The 23914-nt window shown below is 25.6% G+C and overlaps 7 protein-coding genes across 7 annotated transcripts; 5 read left to right on the top strand and 2 right to left on the bottom strand.

The window, feature by feature from the left end:
- Positions 1 to 31: 31 nt before the first annotated feature.
- Positions 32 to 3778, top strand: PCHAS_1015600 (ADP-dependent DNA helicase RecQ, putative; the record flags this gene model as incomplete). The annotated part of the gene is made up of 1 exon (XM_016798333.1): positions 32 to 3778. The coding sequence occupies one exon, from the start codon at positions 32 to 34 to the stop codon at positions 3776 to 3778; it is 3747 nt and encodes a 1248-aa protein (XP_016655557.1).
- Positions 3779 to 4060: 282 nt separating this feature from the next.
- On the bottom strand, positions 4061 to 5262 carry PCHAS_1015500 (conserved protein, unknown function; the record flags this gene model as incomplete). The annotated part of the gene is made up of 3 exons (XM_016798332.1): positions 4061 to 4117; positions 4210 to 4440; positions 4639 to 5262. The coding sequence occupies 3 exons, from the start codon at positions 5260 to 5262 to the stop codon at positions 4061 to 4063; spliced, it is 912 nt and encodes a 303-aa protein (XP_016655556.1).
- Positions 5263 to 6717: 1455 nt separating this feature from the next.
- Positions 6718 to 8127, top strand: PCHAS_1015400 (serine/threonine protein phosphatase 2A activator, putative; the record flags this gene model as incomplete). The annotated part of the gene is made up of 5 exons (XM_738877.1): positions 6718 to 7286; positions 7377 to 7527; positions 7665 to 7739; positions 7844 to 7908; positions 8025 to 8127. 5 exons carry the CDS (start codon positions 6718 to 6720, stop codon positions 8125 to 8127), a joined length of 963 nt encoding a protein of 320 aa, XP_743970.1.
- A 1110-nt stretch (positions 8128 to 9237) lies between these two features.
- PCHAS_1015300 (plasmepsin IX, putative) lies at positions 9238 to 11954 on the top strand (the record flags this gene model as incomplete). The annotated part of the gene is made up of 8 exons (XM_016798331.1): positions 9238 to 9486; positions 9616 to 9999; positions 10147 to 10220; positions 10348 to 10468; positions 10563 to 11240; positions 11380 to 11442; positions 11555 to 11740; positions 11868 to 11954. 8 exons carry the CDS (start codon positions 9238 to 9240, stop codon positions 11952 to 11954), a joined length of 1842 nt encoding a protein of 613 aa, XP_016655555.1.
- Positions 11955 to 12461: 507 nt separating this feature from the next.
- Positions 12462 to 18668, bottom strand: PCHAS_1015200 (acid phosphatase, putative; the record flags this gene model as incomplete). Its single annotated transcript, XM_016798330.1, has 1 exon — positions 12462 to 18668. One exon carries the CDS (start codon positions 18666 to 18668, stop codon positions 12462 to 12464), a length of 6207 nt encoding a protein of 2068 aa, XP_016655554.1.
- Positions 18669 to 19883: 1215 nt separating this feature from the next.
- On the top strand, positions 19884 to 21956 carry PCHAS_1015100 (autophagy protein 5, putative; the record flags this gene model as incomplete). The annotated part of the gene is made up of 1 exon (XM_016798329.1): positions 19884 to 21956. The coding sequence occupies one exon, from the start codon at positions 19884 to 19886 to the stop codon at positions 21954 to 21956; it is 2073 nt and encodes a 690-aa protein (XP_016655553.1).
- A 478-nt stretch (positions 21957 to 22434) lies between these two features.
- On the top strand, positions 22435 to 23676 carry PCHAS_1015000 (conserved Plasmodium protein, unknown function; the record flags this gene model as incomplete). The annotated part of the gene is made up of 1 exon (XM_738971.2): positions 22435 to 23676. One exon carries the CDS (start codon positions 22435 to 22437, stop codon positions 23674 to 23676), a length of 1242 nt encoding a protein of 413 aa, XP_744064.2.
- Positions 23677 to 23914: the final 238 nt, after the last annotated feature.

Raw genomic sequence — 23914 nt, 5'->3', positions numbered from 1 at the left:
GGAGATATAAATTGAATAATTTTAGGACAGGATGCTGAAATATATGAGCATCCGGAAAAATGGAAGTGGGTCAGAAGAGAATACGCCAAATAGAATGGCAACAGTAAATTATTCAATTGAAGAAATGAGAATAAAAATGGAAGAAGCTCAAAAAAAATATTTTGGTTATAAGAATTTAAAGCATTTTCAAATTGAAGCTGTACATGCTGTATTTCATAAAAAAGATAGTTTTTTAGTTATGGCAACAGGAATGGGAAAATCATTATGTTATCAAATTCCATCTATAATGGATGAATATAAAAATAAACTAACGATAGTTATATCGCCATTAATATCATTAATGAAAGATCAGGTAGACAATTTAAATAGAAAAAAAATAGCTGCTGTATTTTTAGGGAGCGGGCAAAAGAAAAATAATCAAAGAATATTATCTGAAATAAAACAAGGGTTATATAGTATAGTTTATTGTAGTCCTGAATATGCATTAAATAATAAAAGTTTATTTCTAGTATTGAAAAGTAGGATCTTATTAGTAGCAATTGATGAAGTACATTGTATGTCTGAATGGGGACATGATTTTAGACCGTCCTATAGAAAACTAAATGAATTACGAACAATTTTAAGAGAAATTCCATTTATGTGTTTAACTGCTACATGTACTAAGGCTGTTCAAAGTGATATTCTAAAAAATTTAAATTTTAATTTAAATAAATGTTTAATAAAAAGAAGTAGTGTAAATAAAAAAAATATATTTTATAAAGTTCTTGAAAAGACAGATATATATGATGATTTAAAAAACATTTTAGATATACCTCTATGTAAATCTAATGAACGTACTAGAAAATTTATAGATAACTCAAAAATATGCCCATATAATTCAACACTAATATATGTTAATTCAAAAAAGGATTGTGAAAATATTTATAATTTTTTACATGAACGTGGATTATTAGTAAAAATGTATCATGCAGATTTATCAAATGAAGAAAAGAGAGAAGCTCATGAAATGTTTTTAAAAGATGAAATACAAATAGTTATTGCTACAGTAGCTTTTGGGATGGGTATTGATAAACCAGATATACGAAGAATTATACATTATGGTTTTTCAAGATCCTTGGAAGCTTATGTACAACAAGTTGGACGAGCAGGTAGAGATGGAGGAGATGCTGAAGCCATCTTATTTTTTCATATAAATGAAGAATCAAAATCTAAAAATTTAATTTTAAGAGAAAATATAGCAAATCATATGATGGAAAAGAATTTTAAAAGAGTTCAACATATTATTACTATGTTTACACAATCATCTGATTATGCTTATTCAATAATATGTCGAAGAAAAAAAATATATGATTATTTTGATGAACAACCAATTAAGTCTTTAGACATAGATATATTTGATAATACAAATAATGAAGGTGTATGTTTTTATATTCAAAAGTACGACATCTTTTTATGCTCTAAATGTGATAATTGTGTTCATTATATGAATATTATCAAAAAAAATAAAAAAAAAATTTTAGAAAAAAAAACAGATTATAAAAGCGAAAACAATATAGTGACCATTACCGACAAGACAGAAAATTCATTTTTTAGTTTGACAAACGAAATAGATGAAACAAATAGAATGTTTACATCTAAAAATGTTATATGTATAGATGATGATATACATAAGGATGAAGGTAGAATGAACCCACTTTTGTCAATACCTAATATTTTAGACAACACTTCTGATTTAACAAAAGAATTAAAAATATTATTAAATTGTGTAGTATCTTTAAAAGGTAAAACAGGAATATCAACGATATGTAAAATATTAATTAAAAGTGCTGAATCAAATATTATTAAAAAGGGATATCATACTATAAAGGAGTATGGGGAAGGAAAACATAAGCCAGCTGCTTGGTGGTCTGCCTTTATGAAAGTTTGTAGAAATGATAAGTATATAGAGGAACTATTAAATTATTCTAATGATATGGGTTATATAAGTATTGGAATTACAAAAAAGGGAGAAGATTTTATAAATAGTGATCGTAAATATATAATTCCATTACCTTTCTTTTTATCAGATAATGCAATATATGATAAAAAAAAAAAAAAAAGTTCAAAAAAAGCCGGAAAAATTAGTGGGAAGAAAGGGGAATCTAATTATCCTGACTCTGAACCCAAAAATTCATTATTCAATAATTCAGAAAATGATAAGAATGATCATACCACATTTAATGTTGATACCTATTCTATAAAAAATAAAGCGAAACATATTAAAGAATTTCTAAATACTGAATTATCAAATAATGAAAGAAATAATTCTAGGATAATAGATATAGATGCATTTAAATATAGAGAAGAAGAAACAAATCCAGTTGTTTTAAAAAATGTAAAGGATGTAAAAATTGTAAAAAAGAAAGCAACAAATTTATCAGAAAATAAATACGAATATTTTAATATCAATAAGGACCAATTCGTTAGAGAAAGTGAATATAAAGAAATAAAATTAACAAATGATCAAATTAAAGAATCATTGATGAATATCTTATTAAGAACCAGAATGTTAGAAGCAAGGAATCAAAATATTCCACCTTTTCAATTAATTTCTGATCAACCATTAAAAGATATATGCAACAAAAGAATAACACAAGTGCATCTAATTCGAAAACATGTTTATAATATTTCACCTTTATGTTCAAATATCTTTTTAGAAAAGTTGGCATCTGGAATTAGAGGATTTTGTTTGTTACATGATTTAGAAACAAACATAAATTTGGTAAATGATCATGGCAGTGCATCTGAATTCGGATCGACAAGGATGTCGAACTTGACATCTGTCACTAATTTTATAGAATCCTTTACTTATGATAATAGCAAAAAAAATGAGCATCCAGAGGCTTCAAATTTTGAGCACTCTGAATGTATTCCAAACAATCAAGCGAGTTATATTAGAAAGAACGAGTCATATGATCACAGAGGTTCCGAATTTAACAAGTTTAGCACTTCTACCATTCGAACAACTGCATCTATAAATGAACCCACGAATAATTTTAGAACCCATGAAAATAATCGAACTCGTATGAATACCCTCAACTATAATGCTTTAGACCAATTCAAGTATCGAGAAGAAGAACCAAAACCGGTATCCATGTATAGAGCCAATGATAACCACAATTTTAATGACAAGGATTGTGATAAAACGTTAGAAAATGTTGGCAAATCCGATATCTACACTAACGTTTCAAACAATACGTTTGAAGGAAATAAACAAACATACCATAGGGACATAAACAATAGAACAAATAATTTAGAGCATAAACAAAATGACACATTTAAGCAAAAATTAAACGAATTTGTATCCAGCGATATTACATTTATAAATCAGGTTCATCAATTTGATAATAATGATAAGCATACAAAAATAAATAACATAAATAAAGATAAATTTAATTTTTCTCATTTTACATATAATGAAAACGCATCCAATAATAACCAAACTAATTTCGATTTACGAAATAAAAATACATATTGTGAAAGTAGCACCGATAATAGACAAAATAATAATTTTAATAATCTCGACCCAAAAAAACAGAATAATATTTCTTTTATAAAAAATACAGAAATCAATAAATTTGATGATAAGTTAGTTGGATACGAAAAAAAAAAAAAATTTAATTTAATAGAATCATTTGCATATGATGATAAACAAAATTATGAACAAGATGCACTTTTGCATCCAACAAATATGAACGATGGAGTATCGTTTAGGGAATTAAAAAAAAGGAAGCTTTAAAAGGTTACTTAAAAAATATAAATAAGGTATAAAATTATGTTTGTGCATGTGAAAAATTGCCCACGCATATATATATATGCATACATTTTGATTTTTTAAATTTGTTTCAGTTTGTTAACAACCCACTTTTGTTTTTCTATATATTATCATTTTATTTGTTGTCTTTTTTTTTAAATAATAACAACTCAGTTCCATGAAATATGACTTCATGATACTTTTTAATTTATTATTCGATATCTGCTACTCGTAATTTAATGCGGCACTTTACTTTTTCTATACCATTTATGCATCATCATTGGGCAAGTTTAGTAACGAAAAATCGATTTTTTCAACGGGCTCCTAAAAATGTAAGGCAATAGAAAAAATGAAAAATAAAGACATGCATATTGGCAATATAACATGCATATGCATACATATAAAACGAGTTATACCTCAGTCCTTTTGCAATGCATAAAGAGAGTTATAGTTCGAAAGAATTGAAGTGAAAACCGTAAAATTGTTAAACTTTGAGAAATAATTTCTTCAATTTCATTTTTTTTTGTTTTAGCAGTATTGTCTGCATAAAATACTTTTAAATCTCCACTACTTATCAGTAAAAGGAAACACATAATTGTTATTATTACATCAAACAAACCATCGAAATGGTAAAAATAGCGACTTCCCTGTGTTACGAAAAAAAAAATATGCACATGTAAGGCATTTTTTATCAATTTTTCTTGCATGGTCAGGAAAAATTAATTTATATTCAAATTTTGGTAAATTCATAAATAAGCACACACATAGACATATATTTGAATAGGGCATAGTATGGTATTTTATAAATATTAGGAATATTTTTCTAGTTAGGAAAAAAATAGTACCTGTGTTGTTAGTCGCAATAAGACTTCTATTAATAACATGATTATCACAAAAATTTCTGAAATAACAACAAATTTACTCATCATTTGAGTAAAAATAGTAGTTATAAGGATATAAATATTTAAGATAATAACAAAAAAATATAAATATTTTGTAACTTTTGAATAATATAAACGAGTTGCTAATATATTCAAATATTCAGATGGAAAATTATCTGGGTAACCAAAAAAATCATTTTCTTTTTTTTTTTCATTAGTAAAAAGATTTTTCATTTTATTAATTCCTTGTTCATAATAATTTGTTAATTTTGAGTGTAAAAACATTAATTTGAAATAATTTATGAACGATTTTTTATCATAACGTTCTTTCTTAATATGATTTGAAGTTTTATCATGGGAAAGTAAACACTCATCGTCTCTTTCACCATCATTGTAGTCACCTAAATCATCGACAGGATTATGTGCTGTCAATTGTGGTCTGTAATAATACACACTTGAAGAATTCAAATACGTATTTTTGTTACCCCTGTCCTTCCTCCATTTTGCTTTTATTAAATCGTTAATTTCAAGTAAAACAGGCTCATTTTCATCAGTTGAATTTATTTCATCATTTATAAAATCATCCATTCATAATAATTTTTATCATATAAATTATAGTAAAGGGGAATATATAGAGATATTAGTTTTATTTCTTGGAAATATATTTCTCTTTGTTTAATTGTCTAGCTATTTTGGAAAACAATAAGTCAATTTTGTGCTGAACTGTTCATAAAATTTAAGCTTTTTTTTTTTTTCTTTCCCTTATATTACATAAATATTATGTACACGGAATGTAAAAAAAAGAATAATGGTATATCTAAGGAGATTGATTTAAAAGAGCCATGATGTATTTATTTGAAAATACAAATTTTAATATTCATATTTTTTTACACATATGAACTAATTCTGGGATTGAGAAAAAGATATAATTTTATGACTTTGTAATAACAAAAAAATATATGCATATATTTAAAAAAAATATATATGAAGCTTATATGAATTACTACTTAGTATATTTACGCAATAGCTTATCAATTTTTTATTTGGCATTATGTGATAATTTCCCTTATTGTATATGGAGTAATGTGATTTCGCTATTTGTATGGATATCGCATATGCTTTCATAAAAAGAATGTAATTAAACAAAAAAATGAAAAAATTTTAATAGCTAAAGGAATGAAATACATAAAATTGTGTTTTAAATAAATTGTAATAAGAAAGTGGATAACCCATATGTAATATCGAAGTAGAAAAAATATAATAATTTCTTGCTTTCATGATTTATTTTCCTTTTAAATAGTATTAAAAAAAAAGATGATAAAAAATGTCTTTTTATTTTTCTGAATATATTTATTTTCCTATTTTTTTATACTCTCCTGAAAAGGCAGTATATATTAGTTAAGCAAAAAAAAAAATATCAGTCGATTTATACAATAATGCACAAACTACATTTGCTACTATTATATGTACATGATTTCATGTATGAATATTCATTTAAGTAAAAAAATGAAACTAAATGATCGTAAATAATTTGTATATAAGTTTAAATACATTGAAAAAAAACTTCAGCTTATATATGATGGTATACATCCTTTTTTTTAAATATATTTTTTTTTTCATTTTAATAAAATTGTAGTTCCATACATACTAGCCTATATCCATTTTGGCATCCCCCAATAACCATCCTTTTCTTTATTCTCCAAAATATAAAGTAACATTTTTTTTTGTATATTTTTCGATCATAATTTGTTTATGGTAATATTTATCTACACTATATAAGCTAGTGCAATATAAAAGAGAAAAATAAGTACATCCTAAAATAATTCAAAATAATTAAACCTAAATGTGTATACAATTTTAGTTTTCTATAAAGGTAGAAAAATACGAAAACGTGATAAAAAAATAGTTAGTTAAAGGACTGTGGATATATAAATATGCAACAAAAGACGGTCATACTTAACTATTATATCTCAAATTTTTTGTGATTGATAGTTAAATTTATGTTACGTATACACATTTATCGATTTAAATAAAATAAAGAAAATGGAGGATCCTAATTTGAGTTTCAAAATAACAAATGATGAAGGGGTACAAAAATTTATGAACAGCCAAACATATCAAGACATAGTTAATTTCATATCTGATTTAAACAAATCGGTTATTGGTGTTGAGATGAAACCTTTAGATAAATTTATTTTAAAAACAGAAAATAATTCAAACAATACGAATACAGATAATATATTATTTTTATCAAAAAATGTATATAATATATTACAACTAATTAAAAGTATGAATGGATGCATAGATAAATGTCCACCCATAAAACATCCTACTCGATTTGGAAATAAAGCTTTCCCAATTTTTTGTGACGAATATTATAAAGAAGTTGACCATCAATTACCAAACATTTTAAATGAGTCAGGAATTTCAAATATTTCTGAACATACATATCAATTATCATTTTATTTAAAAAATTCGATTGGAAATAAAAAAAGGATTGATTATGGAACTGGACATGAATTAAATTTTTTACTTTTTCTTTTTTGTTTAAACAAATTGACTTTTTTTTCTACCCCCGATCATAAACACTTAGTCCTTGTCTTATATCGACAGTAATTTGAAAAGAGAAAAATGTCGTAGTGCATTACAATATATATATATCGGTGCATATATTGCATACCTTTTTAATACCTACTTTTTAGGTACTTAGAATGTGTACGAAGAATTCAAGTAATATATACAGTTGAACCAGCTGGAAGTAGAGGGGCATGGGGGTTAGATGATTTTCAATTCCTTGTTTTTTTATTTGGTGCTGCTCAACTTTCATATAATAAAGAAATACAAACAAATGACGTAAGCTTTCTAAAGAATTTATTTTTCATGACTAATTCAGTATACATATGCATGCGTGCATTTTAGAGCATAATGATGTAAGAAAATTTCCTTTAATACAACATGGTTTTACATTTTTGTTTTAAAATTGGTGATAGGTCGAGAAAAAAGAACTGGTTGAACTATGGGCACCAAAATATTTGTACTTTGACGCGCTAAAATATATACTAATGGTACTTAAATAAGTTGCAATATCAAAAAATTTTATTAAAAAGGAATTTATATGTACATATCTTAAATACTCCATGCTGTGCATGTTTCTCTTTTTGCTTTTCAGTTGAAGCATGCCCCTTTCCATGAATCATCTCAAATGTTGTATGACATATCAGGAGTAAAGACATGGTAAGCATTTAGAATATTTGAATCAGTCATAATGCAATGGGAAATAGATATGTCACTATTTTTCTCCCTCCCATTTTTTAATCTACATTTTATAATCTGTCCTCTTTTTAACTTAGGGAAAAAATATGCTCGGGTTTACTTAAAATGTATCAAGCTGAAATAATTCAGAAGCGACAAATATTGCAACATATTTTATTTGGAAAATTAATTGACTTTTAATTAGATATAAATTAGTGTATATTTATAAACTTATATATGTACAGGAATTAAATATCGGTTTGTATATATGCATATTCGATAGTTTGCATGTGTTTAAAGTTTATACTTTCTATTATGGAGGTATAACATAAGGGTAACAACTTATCTCCGTTGCCTTAAATTTTTTTTTTTTTATGTACGATCGCTAAATCTGATTTTCTTTATTTTTATATCTCTATTATTGTTGTCATATGGTTACTACCGTTGCTACTGTCATATATTTTTTTTAAACTTTTCATATAATTAACAATTTGTTGATCGAAATTCAACTAATATAATTTATCAATTTAGATGTTTATACATTTTTAAATTTCACAATTTTTTTGTTTTATTGTGATTAGCGAGTTGTTACTTAAGGGGGGCAGAGCGTGCATCGGCATGCACATGTCATAGAATTCTATTTTTGTCATAAAAAAATTATTATATAAAAAAAGGAATGCATATGTTAATTGGTATAAATAGTATAGGAAATATTTGTTTATACATATTTATTCAAAAGGTGAGGCACAACTTTGCAAATTAAAACTCTTTGTCGTTCATTGTTTTTTCTGTTTTATGAAAAAGGGGTATATACTACACGGACCCAATTTTGGACAAAAACAAAAAAATAAAAAAATTAATGACAACAAAACTATACTATATATAAATATAATAAATAGTTGTTGGAAAAAAAAAATGTATGCATAAAAATAAAAAAATATTAATTCATATATTTATATTTACATATATTTACATTCTCTTTATCAGGTACCAACATAAAAAAATAGATGAAAAATGAAAAAATATAATTCGTTTTATTTTCACATATGATTGTAGTTTGAATGTTTTGTATTGGGTGGTTTTACTAAAGTCAGCAAATTTTTTATTCATTTGTTTTGTCAACTTTTGTAGTGTTTATGTGAAAATGCCATTTTACGAATATCCATGTAGCGATATTTTTTTATGAGAGGAATGGTATGAATTTGTTCGTCTACATGTTAGGTACCGTTGGGATTGTTTATTTATTTTGTTAATTTCTTCTATTTTGATAGTCTATTTTTTTTAATGATTTTTCACATATATTAAATAAAAATGTTTTTTTTAAATTTTAAAAAATTAAGAAAAAATTATTTCTTGGCACTTTTAACACACCCAACAATAACAGTATTATTTTTTATTTATATTTTTAATTTTGTTACAAGTGATTATGCACATTTGAATAAAAAATCAAATAATTTACCTTCTTTAAAAAACGATCAAGAATATAATAAACAAAATATACAGCCATGTAACTCTTGTGTAAATTGTTCTGTCTGCATTCATGAAAATGCGGAACCACAGGTAAGTAAATATGCCAACCAAAAATATTTTACTATCTTCACTAAGCTAGAAATTTTATGACGACCCAAACAGTATCTATCTATATATATGTACTTATGTTATGCTTATCGATGCACTTTTTTTTTATAGGACATTCTCCCCTTAGTAGCGGTACCAAGTAGAAGGAAATATTTTTATGAACAAGACAGGTCAAAAGACGACGATTTAAACGATTTTCCAGTAGAAGATAAAATAAATGAAAATGACGAACGCACAGAGTATGATAACGATTATTCTCAAAACGAATTAAGTAAAAAAAAAAAAAAAATGTATAATTTTATTGAAAATCATAATGAAATGCCAGATATGGATAATGATGTTACGGATGAAGAATATGAAGAAAATATGGAGGAAGAAAATATGGAGGAAGAAAATACTACCAATTTAGAATCAAATTATGAAAATACATTTAATTCGGAAAAGGAAGACTCAACAGATAGCAAAGTCATTTTACCTCTACAACAGTTGAAAGATGTAAGTTCTTTTTTCATTCAGCTTATAAATTGAATATATATTCCCACAAATATGCACATTTATGCTCCGATTTATTTCAATTTATAACATTGTAATGCACTCATAAAATATGTTTATTATTTTTATTTTTGTTTTTATTTTTTTAAGAGCCAATATGTTGGTTTTATACAAATAGGAAACCCTCCCCAAACAATCAGACCAATTTTCGATACTGGGAGCACGTAAGTTAAAAAGATTGTTCAACCTATTCAAATGCAAAAGTGTATAGGTGCATTATTATATATTGGCACCGTTTAGTTTAAAATTTTAATTGGGTATGCTTACTGTTTCACTTTTTGTTTATCGCAGGAATATATGGATTGTTAGCACTAAATGCAAAGACAAAACATGCCTAAAAGTACATCGTTATAACCACAAATTATCCGATACCTTTAAATATTACACCCCACGAACCAATTTAGATATTATGGTAATATACATACATATATATATATGTGTGCACATTCAAATTTGTAGCTATTTATCTTGCATACATAACTATATTCATTTTTATGTGAATGCAGTTTGGAACCGGAATAATTCAGGGAACAATTGGGATCGAGACATTCAAAATTGGTCCATTTAAAATTGAAAATCAATCCTTTGGATTAGTAAAACGTGAAAAAGGAACTGATGATAAATCAAATGTTTTCGAACGAATTAATTTTGAAGGTATTGTAGGATTAGCATTTCCTGCAATGCTTTCTACTGGTGGAAATCCAATATATGAAAATTTAATGTCTAGTTATAATTTTCCACATAATGAATTTTCAATATATATTGGAATGGATAATAAATATTCAGCTTTAATTTTTGGAGGAGTTGAAAAAAAATTTTTTGAAGGAGATATATATATGTTTCCAGTTGTAAGAGAATATTATTGGGAAATAAAATTTGATGGATTATATATAGATCATCAAAAATTTTGTTGTGATAGTGGTTCAATTGTTTATGATTTAAAAATGAAAGATGAAAATAAACACAAAAAAAAATATTCCATGCGAAAATATTTTCACAAACATCATTTTAATCATAAAAAAATATGGCTACGAAAGAATCATCATACTAAACGTTGGAAAAGAGAAAAACATTTCAAGCCCTTGAATTCCGATGAAAATTATTTAATATTCGACTCTGGAACTTCATTTAATAGTGTCCCTAAGTCGGAAATCAAATACTTTTTTAAAGTTGTCCCTCCCAAGGTACGAAAAAAAAATTGGAAAATAGCTAGCTGACTAGCCAAAATAAATGAGATTGTAAGAATATGGCTAAACAGCTAGCTATATTTTTACGAAAATAACTTGCGTAAATTTCCATTTTTTTAAATAATTTTTTTGTCAGGAATGTAACGATGATAATATTGACGAAGTTATAGATAGTTACCCCAACTTAACCTATGTTATCGTAATTAAATAAGAAAGAATAATTGCTTATGTGAATGATCCGTGTTTGTTTTATTAACCTTTAATAAATATGTGCATATATACATGTGTGTGTACCTATTTATTACTCGCAGAATAACATGCCCTTTACATTGACACCATCCCAATATTTGATTCGAAAACGCAATATGTGTAAACCCGCATTTATGGAAATTGAAGTTTCTCCAGAATATGGACATGCATACATTTTAGGAAATGCAGCATTCATGAAACATTATTATACTGTCTACAGACGAGGAAAGGGCAATAATGATTCATATGTAAGAAAAAAAAATTCTGAACAAGTCATGTAATTCCGTTTTTTATATACACTATATATTCGTTCATGCATCAATGTTCATAGTGTAATCGATTATTGACATTTTTATTCCCCTCCTTAATGAATAGGTTGGAATAGCTAAAGCTGTGCATACAAAGGAAAACGCAGAATATTTAAATTCGCTACACAAGGAAAGGATGGAAGACGAAGAATAGAAAATGAATTATTCTGTAACAGCACATATACTTATAATTATTGTATACATATTCAATGTTTTTAACATAAATTAGTTAAATTTTATGTCTATTGTTTTTTTTTTGTGTATATTAAAAGAAAAAAATATATACAAAGGTATGCATAAATATGTGGGCATATCTATATAACCCATTTTTGAGTAAAAAATTGATAAAAAATTCGGAAAAAAAAAATATTATCATTTTAATTCGAATAATTTGTCAAATATGAATATGATATATATTATGTATTTTTATTTTAATTACATGTAACCATATAATCAGTAATGGTTTTATTTTTTTTGAAAAGTGTTTTTAAATTTATATTTCCATTTCGGAGCAATATTATTATTTAACTATTTGTAATACAAACATAAAACTTGATTTAATTTGTAAATTTTTATTTTTTTTATTAACAAAATAAAAAATGGTAATATAAAAAGTAGAAGACATATGCTAACTTGGTTTTTTTCTTCTCTTCATTTTAGTTTACTTTTTTTCTGTTTTTTCATTTTTTTGGGATTTTAATTTGTCTTTACTTTTGCTTGTCTTAGAGTATTTATTTACAATCTGTGTTAATATATTTTCAAATGTAGATAGTTGGCAATTCTTTGTTAAAACAATTAAGGGAGCTAATTCACAATATGGAGGAACATCAAATGTTTCAGACTTTTTATCATTTTCTATAATTTTTTCATAATCTGGCATATAAGTTTTATAAAAGAATTTTAAATTACAAGTTGAATTTTTTTTATTTTCATTAAAATGTTGAAATACATGAGAAAAAACATTTTTTTTTTTTTCTTCTTCATCTTTATTATTATCTAAATTGTTTTCAAAATTTACATTATTTTTATTTTCATTAGGTGTTATACTGTTTATATTATTTATATTTGTTTTTATTTTACTATTAATATTAGTGTCTATATCTTTTAAATCTGGATGTAAAGATGCATTACTTCGATAGGAAAAACTTCGATAAGTTTTTCGAACCTTTTCATGGGATCGTATTTGTACACATTCATTTTCATATGTTAACAAATTATCTTTTGTGACATCTTCTTTTTCTTTTTTATCAAAATTTAATTTTAATATATCTTTATTGTTATACATATTTTTTCTTAAATCGGAACTAATAGATCTAACCATATATTTTCTTGTTCTATTATTATATTTATTAATTTTGTCTCTAAAACATTCAAATGAATATGAAAATTCTTTTCTATAAAACTCATTATTTATTTTTAAATTATTTTCAAATCTAAATTCTTTCAACGAACTTATTATGGTTTCTTTATTTTTCCAAATATTTGAAAAAGAATGTATATTTTTTCCTAACGCTTCTTTTGTATTACTAGTACATGCATCTTTAGATGTTACAGATTCACTCGTTTTTTTTGTTGTAGATGTGAGAACATTTGGATTCTTTGAATCAAGGTTCTTGTTAAGATTTCCTAAAACTTTACTTTCCATTGGGTTTGGAATAGTTGTATTTACACTGCTCTGACTTTCTTGTTTTTCTTTATAATTCGTTGATGGCATATTTAATGGATGACTCAATATATTTGGAATCGAATCAAATGTATATTTTTTGTTTCCTTCTTTTTCAACCATATTAGATGTAAATTGTTCACCTTTTCCATCTTTCTTTAATTCTGTAACATTATTTAAACCTTCTGATAGTTTTTTATTATTTTCTTCTTCAATAATAGAAGAATTATTAACATTTTGATTTTCTTCATTTCTAGATCCAGATAAATCATTTTGTTTATTTTCATTTTTCTCTAATTCTTTTTTACTTTCATCTAGATATCTGTTAATGTGTCTTTCATATTTTTGTTGTTGTGCTTTTGCATCTTTTTCTATAAGTTCATAATTTTGTCCGAACCCATCTTTGGCACCTGAACTGAACAAAATCTCGATACGGAATCGATTGCTGTCGTTTCTTTTTAGATGCTTTCTTTCCCAAACTCTAAAAACTAGATGTGATAAATAATGCAAATCTGTAACATCTCCTATACTTTTTATAGAATCATTATCAATAATATTTTGGCTTATTGAACTATCTGCATTTTTTGAATGTATTAATATATTTAGTAAAGACATCATATGAGATGCAGATGTAACATAATATCGGGATCTAACCATTCTCCAAGGGGATCTAATACCTAATCTTCTTGCATCTGTTTCTTTTAATCTTATTATATCTTCTCCATCATCATGTACTTCACCTTCATCATGTTCATCTTGTTCTCCATCCTCTAACTGGTCATTCTTTTCGATTTCATTTTCTTGATCTTTTGTTACATTATTTTGTTCATCATTTTCTTCTACTTTCACATCTATTTTTTTATATACTTCTTTACAATCTCCATTTTTGGTTTCGTCTTTTTCAGATTTATTAACACTTGTCTCATCTACTATATTTTTATTTTCTTTTACAAGAGTATTATTTTGTGAAGTTTGGTCACTCGAATTTTTTGTCTCTTGTTTTGATATGCATCTATCTTGATTTTCATTTTCGTTTTTATTGGCACTTGCACATACCCCCTTCCCAACTTCACTATCGGACACCTTAGTATTCGATTCTTTTGTCTGTATATTTTTATTACTATTATTTGTTTCACTATTAGTAACGTTTTCCTTACTACTTTCAACTGCTGCATTGTTTGCTTCCGTTTTACCAACATCAGATCCATGCTTATCTAAAATTACGTCGGAATTTGAATCACCATTTGCATTTCCAGTAACATTGTCCCCACGTTTTTCAATGGGTTCTACTTCTTTGTGATTTTTAATTTTTTTAATTTTTTGTTTTTCACTATTTTCTTTTCTGTACTTATTTTGATGAGCCCATAAATCAGAAGAATTTATAACAACTGCTTCTTTTTTATTTAAAAATTTATTAGGAAGATCATCTTTCGTATAATTATTATATGAATAGTTATTTATATAACTACTTGCATCTGTATCTTCACCACTAATATAATTAGAACCAAATTTGTATAGAGAACTATTAATTCCATAATTATTACTATTAGATGCACTAATATTATAATTTTTTCGGGGTGATGTATTCACAATGTTACTATTACTATTCATTGAATTTTTATTCGAATATATACTTGTATAACTTTTATCCTGATTTTCAAAGTTATCCTTTTTATCTGTATTTACATTTGATTCGGTGGTTCTATTTTTATCACCATTTTGGGATTTATCTTCTCCAATTTTTATTACGTAATTATTTGCCAAATGATTATCCATATTATTACCATTTTCAATAGGATCTGATTTTATATTTCTATTTAATTTTTCTTTATTATTGTTATTTATTTTGTATTCGCTGCATAGATTGCTACTAATGGATATGCAATGTCTCGCTTTTCTTTCTTCATTTTTTAGAGGTGAAATTAAATGATTATGCAAAAAGGTATTTTTGGTTGTTCTTTTTGCATCTAAAATAGATGCATTAGAAAATGTTGAACTTTTAACACTTAATGCATCAGAAGCATCGGAATTGTTATTAATAGGGGATGTGGCTTTATCTGTTCGAATACCATTGTATAATTCTGCATCCCCACTTGACTTTTTATCTTTTCCAATTTTTTTATCACCATTCCCTAATTTAGTAAATGGAAAACTTTCTAATAAATTTCTTTTTGCATCATCTTTACAAACACTAAAGGGTTTTTGTGAATCTCGGTCAGTTGTTTCTGAACCATGTTCTGTTAATTTGGAAGCTGAATGTGAATAATATTGTTTAGGATCTTCACTACGAGCAACGGAACGAGAATGCATATAAGATATGTGATACGCATTTTTGATAGCAGTACTACCTTTTGCATTTTTTTTACTTCGTTCTTCTTCATCTCTATAATAAGTTACATCATGAATAAGTTTTCGAAGTAATTTCCCAACGATGTTAACCCCAATTTTAACTTTTTCTTCAGGTGTTATGCCATATTCTGCTTGAGATATAAAATTTGCTAAGGGTTCAATTAAATTATATATTTCAAAAGCTTTATCAAGTCCACTTCCTAAATAAGAATGATGATGTATCAAATCAAATCGAACATTATCTACAATATCTGGAATTTTTGAAGTATCATATTTATTTATATTCTTCTTAAACCACATTTTAGTTAATGATTTCCATCGAACTTGAATTTCATGTAAAATATCGATAACATATAATGCATAATGATCATGTGGAAAAAGGTTCAACCATTTTTGTACTTCATGATTTAAATTTTTTAAAAATTCATAAATAGTCTTTCTAATTTTTTCCATTAATTTATAAAAGTTTGATATTTTTTTTAATGATTCTCTAAACCGTCTAGAATACTTTCCACATGTTAATTTTTTTAGTAACTCATCCTCGATATTTTTGTCTTCATTTAAAACATTATCAATATAAGTTTTACAGTTCGTTCTTTCTATACTTGGACTATTATCATCTAATAGACTATGAGCCTTTGAATTTCTTATAACCATAGCTACTAATATAGGTGTTAATTCTCCATCTAAATCTAGGAACCCTTTTGTAAAAGCAGCAGATGTAATTTGACATCTACCTTCATCAGATGTAAATATTTTAAAATCATGTCTAAAAGTTGAATGTAATCTTAATAAACCATCTGAATCACCTGGATATAAAGTTGCTCTAAATCTTTTTCCTAAATTTTCAGATTGTCTTCTTCCCATTCTTGTTAATTCACCTCCCCATTTTGCTACTAATAATATTTTTGTTACTATTATTTTATCATTTATAACTTCAAAATCAACTGGTTTTAATTGAATTTTTCTATTTATTCCAGTGAACCCATCACCTCTTTCTAAAATTTTATACAATGTTTTATGATTCTCAATCATAACTTCATATTCACTACGTTTTGCTTCTAATTCAGCTAAATCATTATCATCTTTCATTTGATCCAAATTTTTTGGATCCTTTTCAGGTTGTTCATTATAATTATTATGAATATGAAGTATTTCCTCTTTTAGATGTTTATATTCTTTTTCGATCTCATTTAATATTATATTATTTCGTAGGAAAAGATCTTGTAATTCTTCAGGCGATTTAAATTTTATTTGTTTTTTCGTATACATTTTTTGCAGATTACGTTTTCTTTCTTCATCATCTTGCGAATTATTTTTTTTAGGTGTTGAATTATGTTCGTTAGAATTGGATGAATTCGTATTCTGTTTTTTTGTGGATTCATCTTGTTTTTCTACATCATTACATGGGTTTTTTTTTTCTAAAGAAATATTATTTAAGCCTGCACCGTTTGAACCGTTTTTATTTAACATATCATAATTGTAAACAGCGGAAGAAGTATTTAGATGCATTGTGGTACCTACACTATTTGATGCAACACCACTACCAGTTGTACTAAGTCCTGTAGAACCATCATGTGTAATTTTATTATCAATTAGATTATATAAACTATCGTCATTATTAAAATATTCTAAAAATAATGTTTTATCTGTTATGAATTTCATTTTTTGTTTTGGTTTCCTATCTCCATGTCTCATAACAATAATTACAGAACATAATTCTTCATGATGTGACCAATGTAAATCATCAGGTTGTCTAAAAGTTTGTCTTAAAACTTCTTCTTCATTTTCAATACTATACCAGTTATCAGCTAAATCTCTTGGTATTATATTATATTTTTCTTCTAGCTTTGCCAAAAACATAGCCCTTAATATATGTGCACAATCATTATAATATTTTATATTCCCTTTGACAAAAGACCAACCATTTACATCACAAACAAATGGGCCATTCGCTGTTCTTAAAATATCAAATCCACAAACTGTTTGTTGAAATGCTTCAACGATTCTATATGCAATTATTTTTTCTGCTTCAGATAATATAACAGCATATCGAACTTCTTTCCCCTCTGATGTTCTACATACTTTTCCATCTAATGCAGGTGATTTCCTTGCTTCCGCATGTGCAAACATTTGTCCAACCGTATAAACTTTTATATCTGTTCCAAAGGTTGATAAAAATTCTTCATATATATATGTTCCATTAGTTCGAACTTGATGTATATCAGGACAATATTCACTACTTCGATCTTTTATTTTTCTAAATAGCTTTTTACATCCTCCTCCTGTATTTTTAGGATAATAAATCCAATTATTATGATTATCTGCATTTATCGGTTTTTCTATAAATGGTTTATTTAATCTTATATTATCGTAAACAATGTAATCATAATATTCTTCAAATACATGTTCTCCTCTCTTTACTGTATCATGATCGACAACTACATAATTTGCATGTGGAACTTTCCATTTTTTTAATTCTTCATATACTTGTAATCTTGATCTTAATATTAATTGCTTCTCTAAATTATTTAATGTTATAGGGTTATATTTTTTTACATATTCAATTGCCTTTTTTAGTGGAAACCCGTATGAATAAAATGCTATCAAACAATCCACAATTGGCCAACAATCGATATCTTGATTTAATATAACATCTTCTTTAAATTTTATTATATTAAAATCTCCACTTTTAGCTAGCCGTTTTAATATACATTCCATCGGTGCACTTTCTACTTTACTTTCCATAGCACATACACCCAAAGTAAATTTTTTTATAATTTCACAATCATCCTTTGATACATTTTCAAAAAGTTTATCTTCATCCAATGATCCACCATGTTTTCGTGGCGACATTATGTATGATAACTAATTTGAAAAATGAATAAAATATCAAAAAGGGGTTGAGACTGTTCCCTATATTTCGTCCCTTTCTATCAATCTAGTTACTTATAAATAGAGAACGCGCTCATACTCCTTTCCAAGGTGAAGAAGTTAGTGCTTGCATTCCCACGGAAAAAAAGCAATCTTCTACATACAATGCTTCTTTATCTATCTGTTGATTTTCCAAATCTTTGGAGGACCATATCAAAATGGTATAATAAAAAAAGGGAAACAAATATGGAATACAAAATAGTTACACGTAACATATATTTATATTTACATTTACATGCGGATATCCAAGCAATTTTAAATAAAATGATGGATGTTTTTTTTTTCTTACATTGAAAAAGTTACATAAAAAAATGAAATAAAATGAAATTAGTAAAATTAACAACGATAATAAAAATAAATGCAAAAAAATTTTATAAATAAAAAAATCTATATAGTATATAGTCTTGTGCATGTATAATTTTTTATATGTAGAGCGTTGATGGAAAAATTATGAATTAAAGATATAAACAACTATACATCAAAAATTATATTTTTTTTTAATAAATTTTAATTCGGTATACACATATTATGCGAAATATATTCATGTTTTATCATCAATTGTACATATATATATATATCTACTGATTTTCAACATATACAGGCGTATGATTCAATATGATAATAGATCATGCTTACCTCTGTTTGGTAATCCAACTAGTATATTTTATTCCTATTTAAAAAGCAGTGAATCTTTTCATTTTTCAAGGGGAAAACATATATATCTACAAATTTTACAATAATTCTTTTAAACTTTTTTTTATATATTTCATTTTTTTGTGTATAATTTTATCTCCCCTTGTTTTTCATATTATACTCTACAAATATATGGTGTGGTGTTTTCGTTTTTCCTTTTTCTAATCCATATTTTTTTATCCCTTCAATATAGCTATATATATGTAGATAGTTTATTCTCTATTTTTATTTGCCAATAGCTATTCCATTTTTTTTAGTAATCAGCTTACTACATTTATCTTTCCATGCATCAGTTTTACATGTATGGGCATGTGAATAATGCTCATAGACATTTTATCATCATCATGTGTTTTTTTATTAATTATAATTTTTTAAGTTAATATAAATTTTCCCGAGAAAATGAACATTTTTCGGGTTGGCAAAATAAACTAAATACGCTTGTTCATGCACACACAAACATATAGTAATAAATGGAAAAATATGAAGGAATATAATAAAATATTATCTTTAGAAAAACCAGATATTGATCAAATAAATAATAATATAGAGAATAGTAAGTTAGTCTTATGTATATGTATCAGCGAAAATGAATCAGTATCCTTAATACCACCATCTTATTATTATATACATGTTCATAGATATATGTATTTATCTAATATAATCCCAAAATGCTTAGAATATTTTAAATCATTTATTTTGCCTTTTTATGGTAATCAATTTGGAGTATATTTTGAATGCATAGGGAAAAATGGAAAAAAAGAAAACAAAAAACAAATAAATAGTAACGATAATGGATATAATACCGATTCGAATATAAACAAAAATGATGATGTAAACAATCTTGATGATTATATAAGTGAAGAGAAAATAATACTTGATTGGCGATTACCTATAGGGGTATTGTTTGATATATATTGTGATATCGACGATGAAGATGATTATTTTATGAACAGTCAGGTAAAAACTAATAAAAATTGGAAATTTTGCTCAAATAATGAATTATTTTATGAACATGTAAATATTTTAAAAGTACAAGAAGACAAATCAAATGACGTAAATTCCATAGAAAGCTCTTTAAATAAAGATTTAGGAGAATTTTCTACAAACTTTAAATCAAAAGAGGACGAAAATGATGACAATATCACAACAAATATTTCTAATAATAATAATAATAACAATCAAAAGGATAGTGACAAAGGTAGCCATAATACATTAATAAAAAAAAAAAATATAATAAATAAAGCAGAACAAGATATTATAGATTGCAAATCGGATGAAAAATTAAATGAAGTTAACGAAAAGAATTCTGAAGATGAAAATTTAAAAGGATGTTCTCACGAATTATTCAACCCTTTATTAGAATTTGACAGAAGATCCAATAGTAATACAAATGAATATGTAACCCACAAAAATGATAATTATAAATATTATAGTTTAATTGGAAGAAAAGAAATAAACAATGATTGGTATGAAAAAAAATTTAAGCAAATATCATATAAAAATATTCCATGGAAATTAATATTAAATTTTAAAGGAAAAGAAGAATATTATGCACACATGAAAAATCAAGAAAATTTAAATAATACAAGCACTACTAAATATAACAGTTGCATACCTTTATATAGAGGAGTTAAAGATTTTGAAGATTATATAATAAACGAATTAAAAAAATCAAATTATATTTTAAATAAAAATAATAGATTATTGCACACACTGCCAAGAAAAACAGAAGAACAACTTTTACAAAATTTAACTAATTTTAACGTAAAAAAAATATGTCCTTTATATAGAGAATGTATCGATTATAATATGATAATTTTTTTAGAAAATTTTTATTCTGAATATATTAAACCATGGGAAATTGGTAAGTTAGAAAAAAGTAAGCTTGCTGATAAGTTGGATAACGAAGAACAAGAAAAAGAGATGAATAAAATTCGCAATACTGAAAAAATAATTAAAGAAGCTCCAATTATTATACATATTTATGGCCCACCATACAATAAAATACAAACAAAATTTCCTCTATTTAAAGTTACATATTCTAAATATAATGAAAATCGTATTGAAGAAATTGTAGCGTATACTTTAGGCGACTTCCTGCATGTGAATTTTCCCACCTTTGTTAGGAAAATAAAAAAAAACGAGAAAGCTAGCCAAAAAAATGGTGAAAAAGGTAGCCAAAAAAATGGCGAAAAAGGCAGCGAAAAAGCTAGCGATAAAACTTCTTCCCTTAACCAATCAAATGATGACGATACGAATGATGCAAATTTAAAAAGAGAATTTCCTGAAAATAAGGAAACAAATTCAGATGATAAAGAGGATATAGACAGGATACCTTTAAAAGGTCAAAATATTTTTTACCATATCGAGGATGAATATATAATTTTTTGTCCTTACATGTTCATAATAATTAATGGAATACAAATTCCATTAAAATCTCCTTTATATTGGCTTTTTTCAAACTTTTCACATTTTGATAATTTTCTTCATATTATCTTACGCATCCCTCCATATTAATTATGGACAAAATGAAAAAAAAAGGATGTGTAAAAAAAAAAAATATTAATTTGTCATGCATAAAATAGTATATATGAATGATAAAACATATTTTATGTGTTTCAAAGTTTTTTTATAAAAAATTTTCATACAAACGGAATAAAATTAATTATAAATTTTTTTAGACATATGCACATAAGATATTTTGATTAATAATTTTATTTCTACATTTGTTCAAATAAAAAAAGTTTAACTACAAAAAATAATGTTGCATATTTATTTTATAATTTTTTTATAAACATTTTTTAACTTAAAATTATAAGTAGCTTGTTAATATATATTAAGCTAATTAAAATAGCGAAGGGATGTATGTCTAAATAGAGGGCATATCTAACCCTTGTACAAAAAAAGGAAATATCATTGAAAAGAAAAATAATAAGATAAAAGGGGACTAACCCTTAAATAATATAATTTTTAACGGCTTGGTGAAAGAAGGAAAATGTGTGAGGTGTTGTATAAAAAAATAAAAGAAACAGAATGTGAATCTAATTTACATGTATCAAATAATAAGGTGCTATTTGATTGGATATATAAAGTAATAAAAGATGGGATACCAGTACCTAGTTCCTATTATTCAAATGAAAAGATTGTAGATAAAGAAACAAATAGATATGTATTAACAGAATATATATATGATGCTGATAATATAATATATAAGGTTGAAGCTCATACAAAAATAAAATTAGAAAAAATTATAAATATGAGAGTAAAATGTGTAGAAGAAGAATATTTAATTAATAGCGAAGTAGAAAAACTTTATTTAGAAGATAAATATAATGAATTAGATTCCATACAAATATATATATCATATAATAATTTTTCAAATGTATGGAATGAACATACTATGGAATATTTTATTAAATGCTATAGTGATAATAATTTTAAAACACATATACATATTTTAGAAAAAGAAGAATTTGGTTATGATCTTCAAATTGAATTATATGAAATACCAAAGGATCCAATTAAGTCTTTTTTAATTTCTAATCATTTATCAAGAATTCGAGAAGCTTTATTGTCTGGTCCCTTTATGCATTTTTTCTTAACAAAAATAAATTTATCTGAAAATCTTTTTCAAAAATTTATTATTAGAAAAAATGAAGTTATATATATAGCTAAAATTGATGATTGTGTATTTATTATTATTTCAATACATTATCAAGATATATATGACAAATATATTGTTTTAGGTTTGTGCAAAAATATCCATTTTGTTACTAAAACAATGGATTTATCTGGAAATTTAGATTGCACATTTTATTCAAATTTCCCGTCCCATTTAATAAGTTCCGACTTGTTTGTTTATAATGAAACTGAGGACAGAAGCAACTATGGCAGCCACAAAAGTAGCGAAGTAAATGTTGAAAACGCTGAAAATGGTGAAGATGTTGAAAATGGTGAAGATGCTGAAAATGGTGAAGGTACTGAAGAAAATGCTTCGCCCTATAAACAGTCGCACACACCTAGTGCTACATGCGAGGATGAAGAAAATGATACCCCCAAAATCCCGAATGTTGGATTTATATCAATAAAAGTGGATGTCAAACTATTTAGTAATTGTAAAGAATTTTCAGAATTAATTAAAATAGCTAGTAGAATATCTCATATTATTGTTTCGTTCAGAGAATTTCTAAACAACTCTTTGGTCCTATACCGAATTAAACAAAGGCGAAGTAGTTAACCTTGTCAAAGTATAGGCAAATATATGTGCATATTTTATTTAATAGTTTATGATTTATAATTAATTGTTGCTTTATTCTTACCTATTATGCATAATTTAAAAATTATTAGTTTAAAGAAATATTATTGCTTGTTCAGGTAGTGTATTAGCCATTGACAGGCGACCTATTTGCATATACTTCATCATATTTGTGTGTTTTTTTTTCTAAAATTACACTCTTTTTCTCATTAATTTTTTT

This window comes from Plasmodium chabaudi (assembly GCF_900002335.3).
Source record: "Plasmodium chabaudi chabaudi strain AS genome assembly, chromosome: 10".
In the NCBI taxonomy this organism is placed as follows: Eukaryota; Apicomplexa; class Aconoidasida; order Haemosporida; family Plasmodiidae; genus Plasmodium; species Plasmodium chabaudi.
Note: the sequence above shows the minus strand (reverse complement) of the source record. Positions and strands in the feature narration are given on the sequence as shown.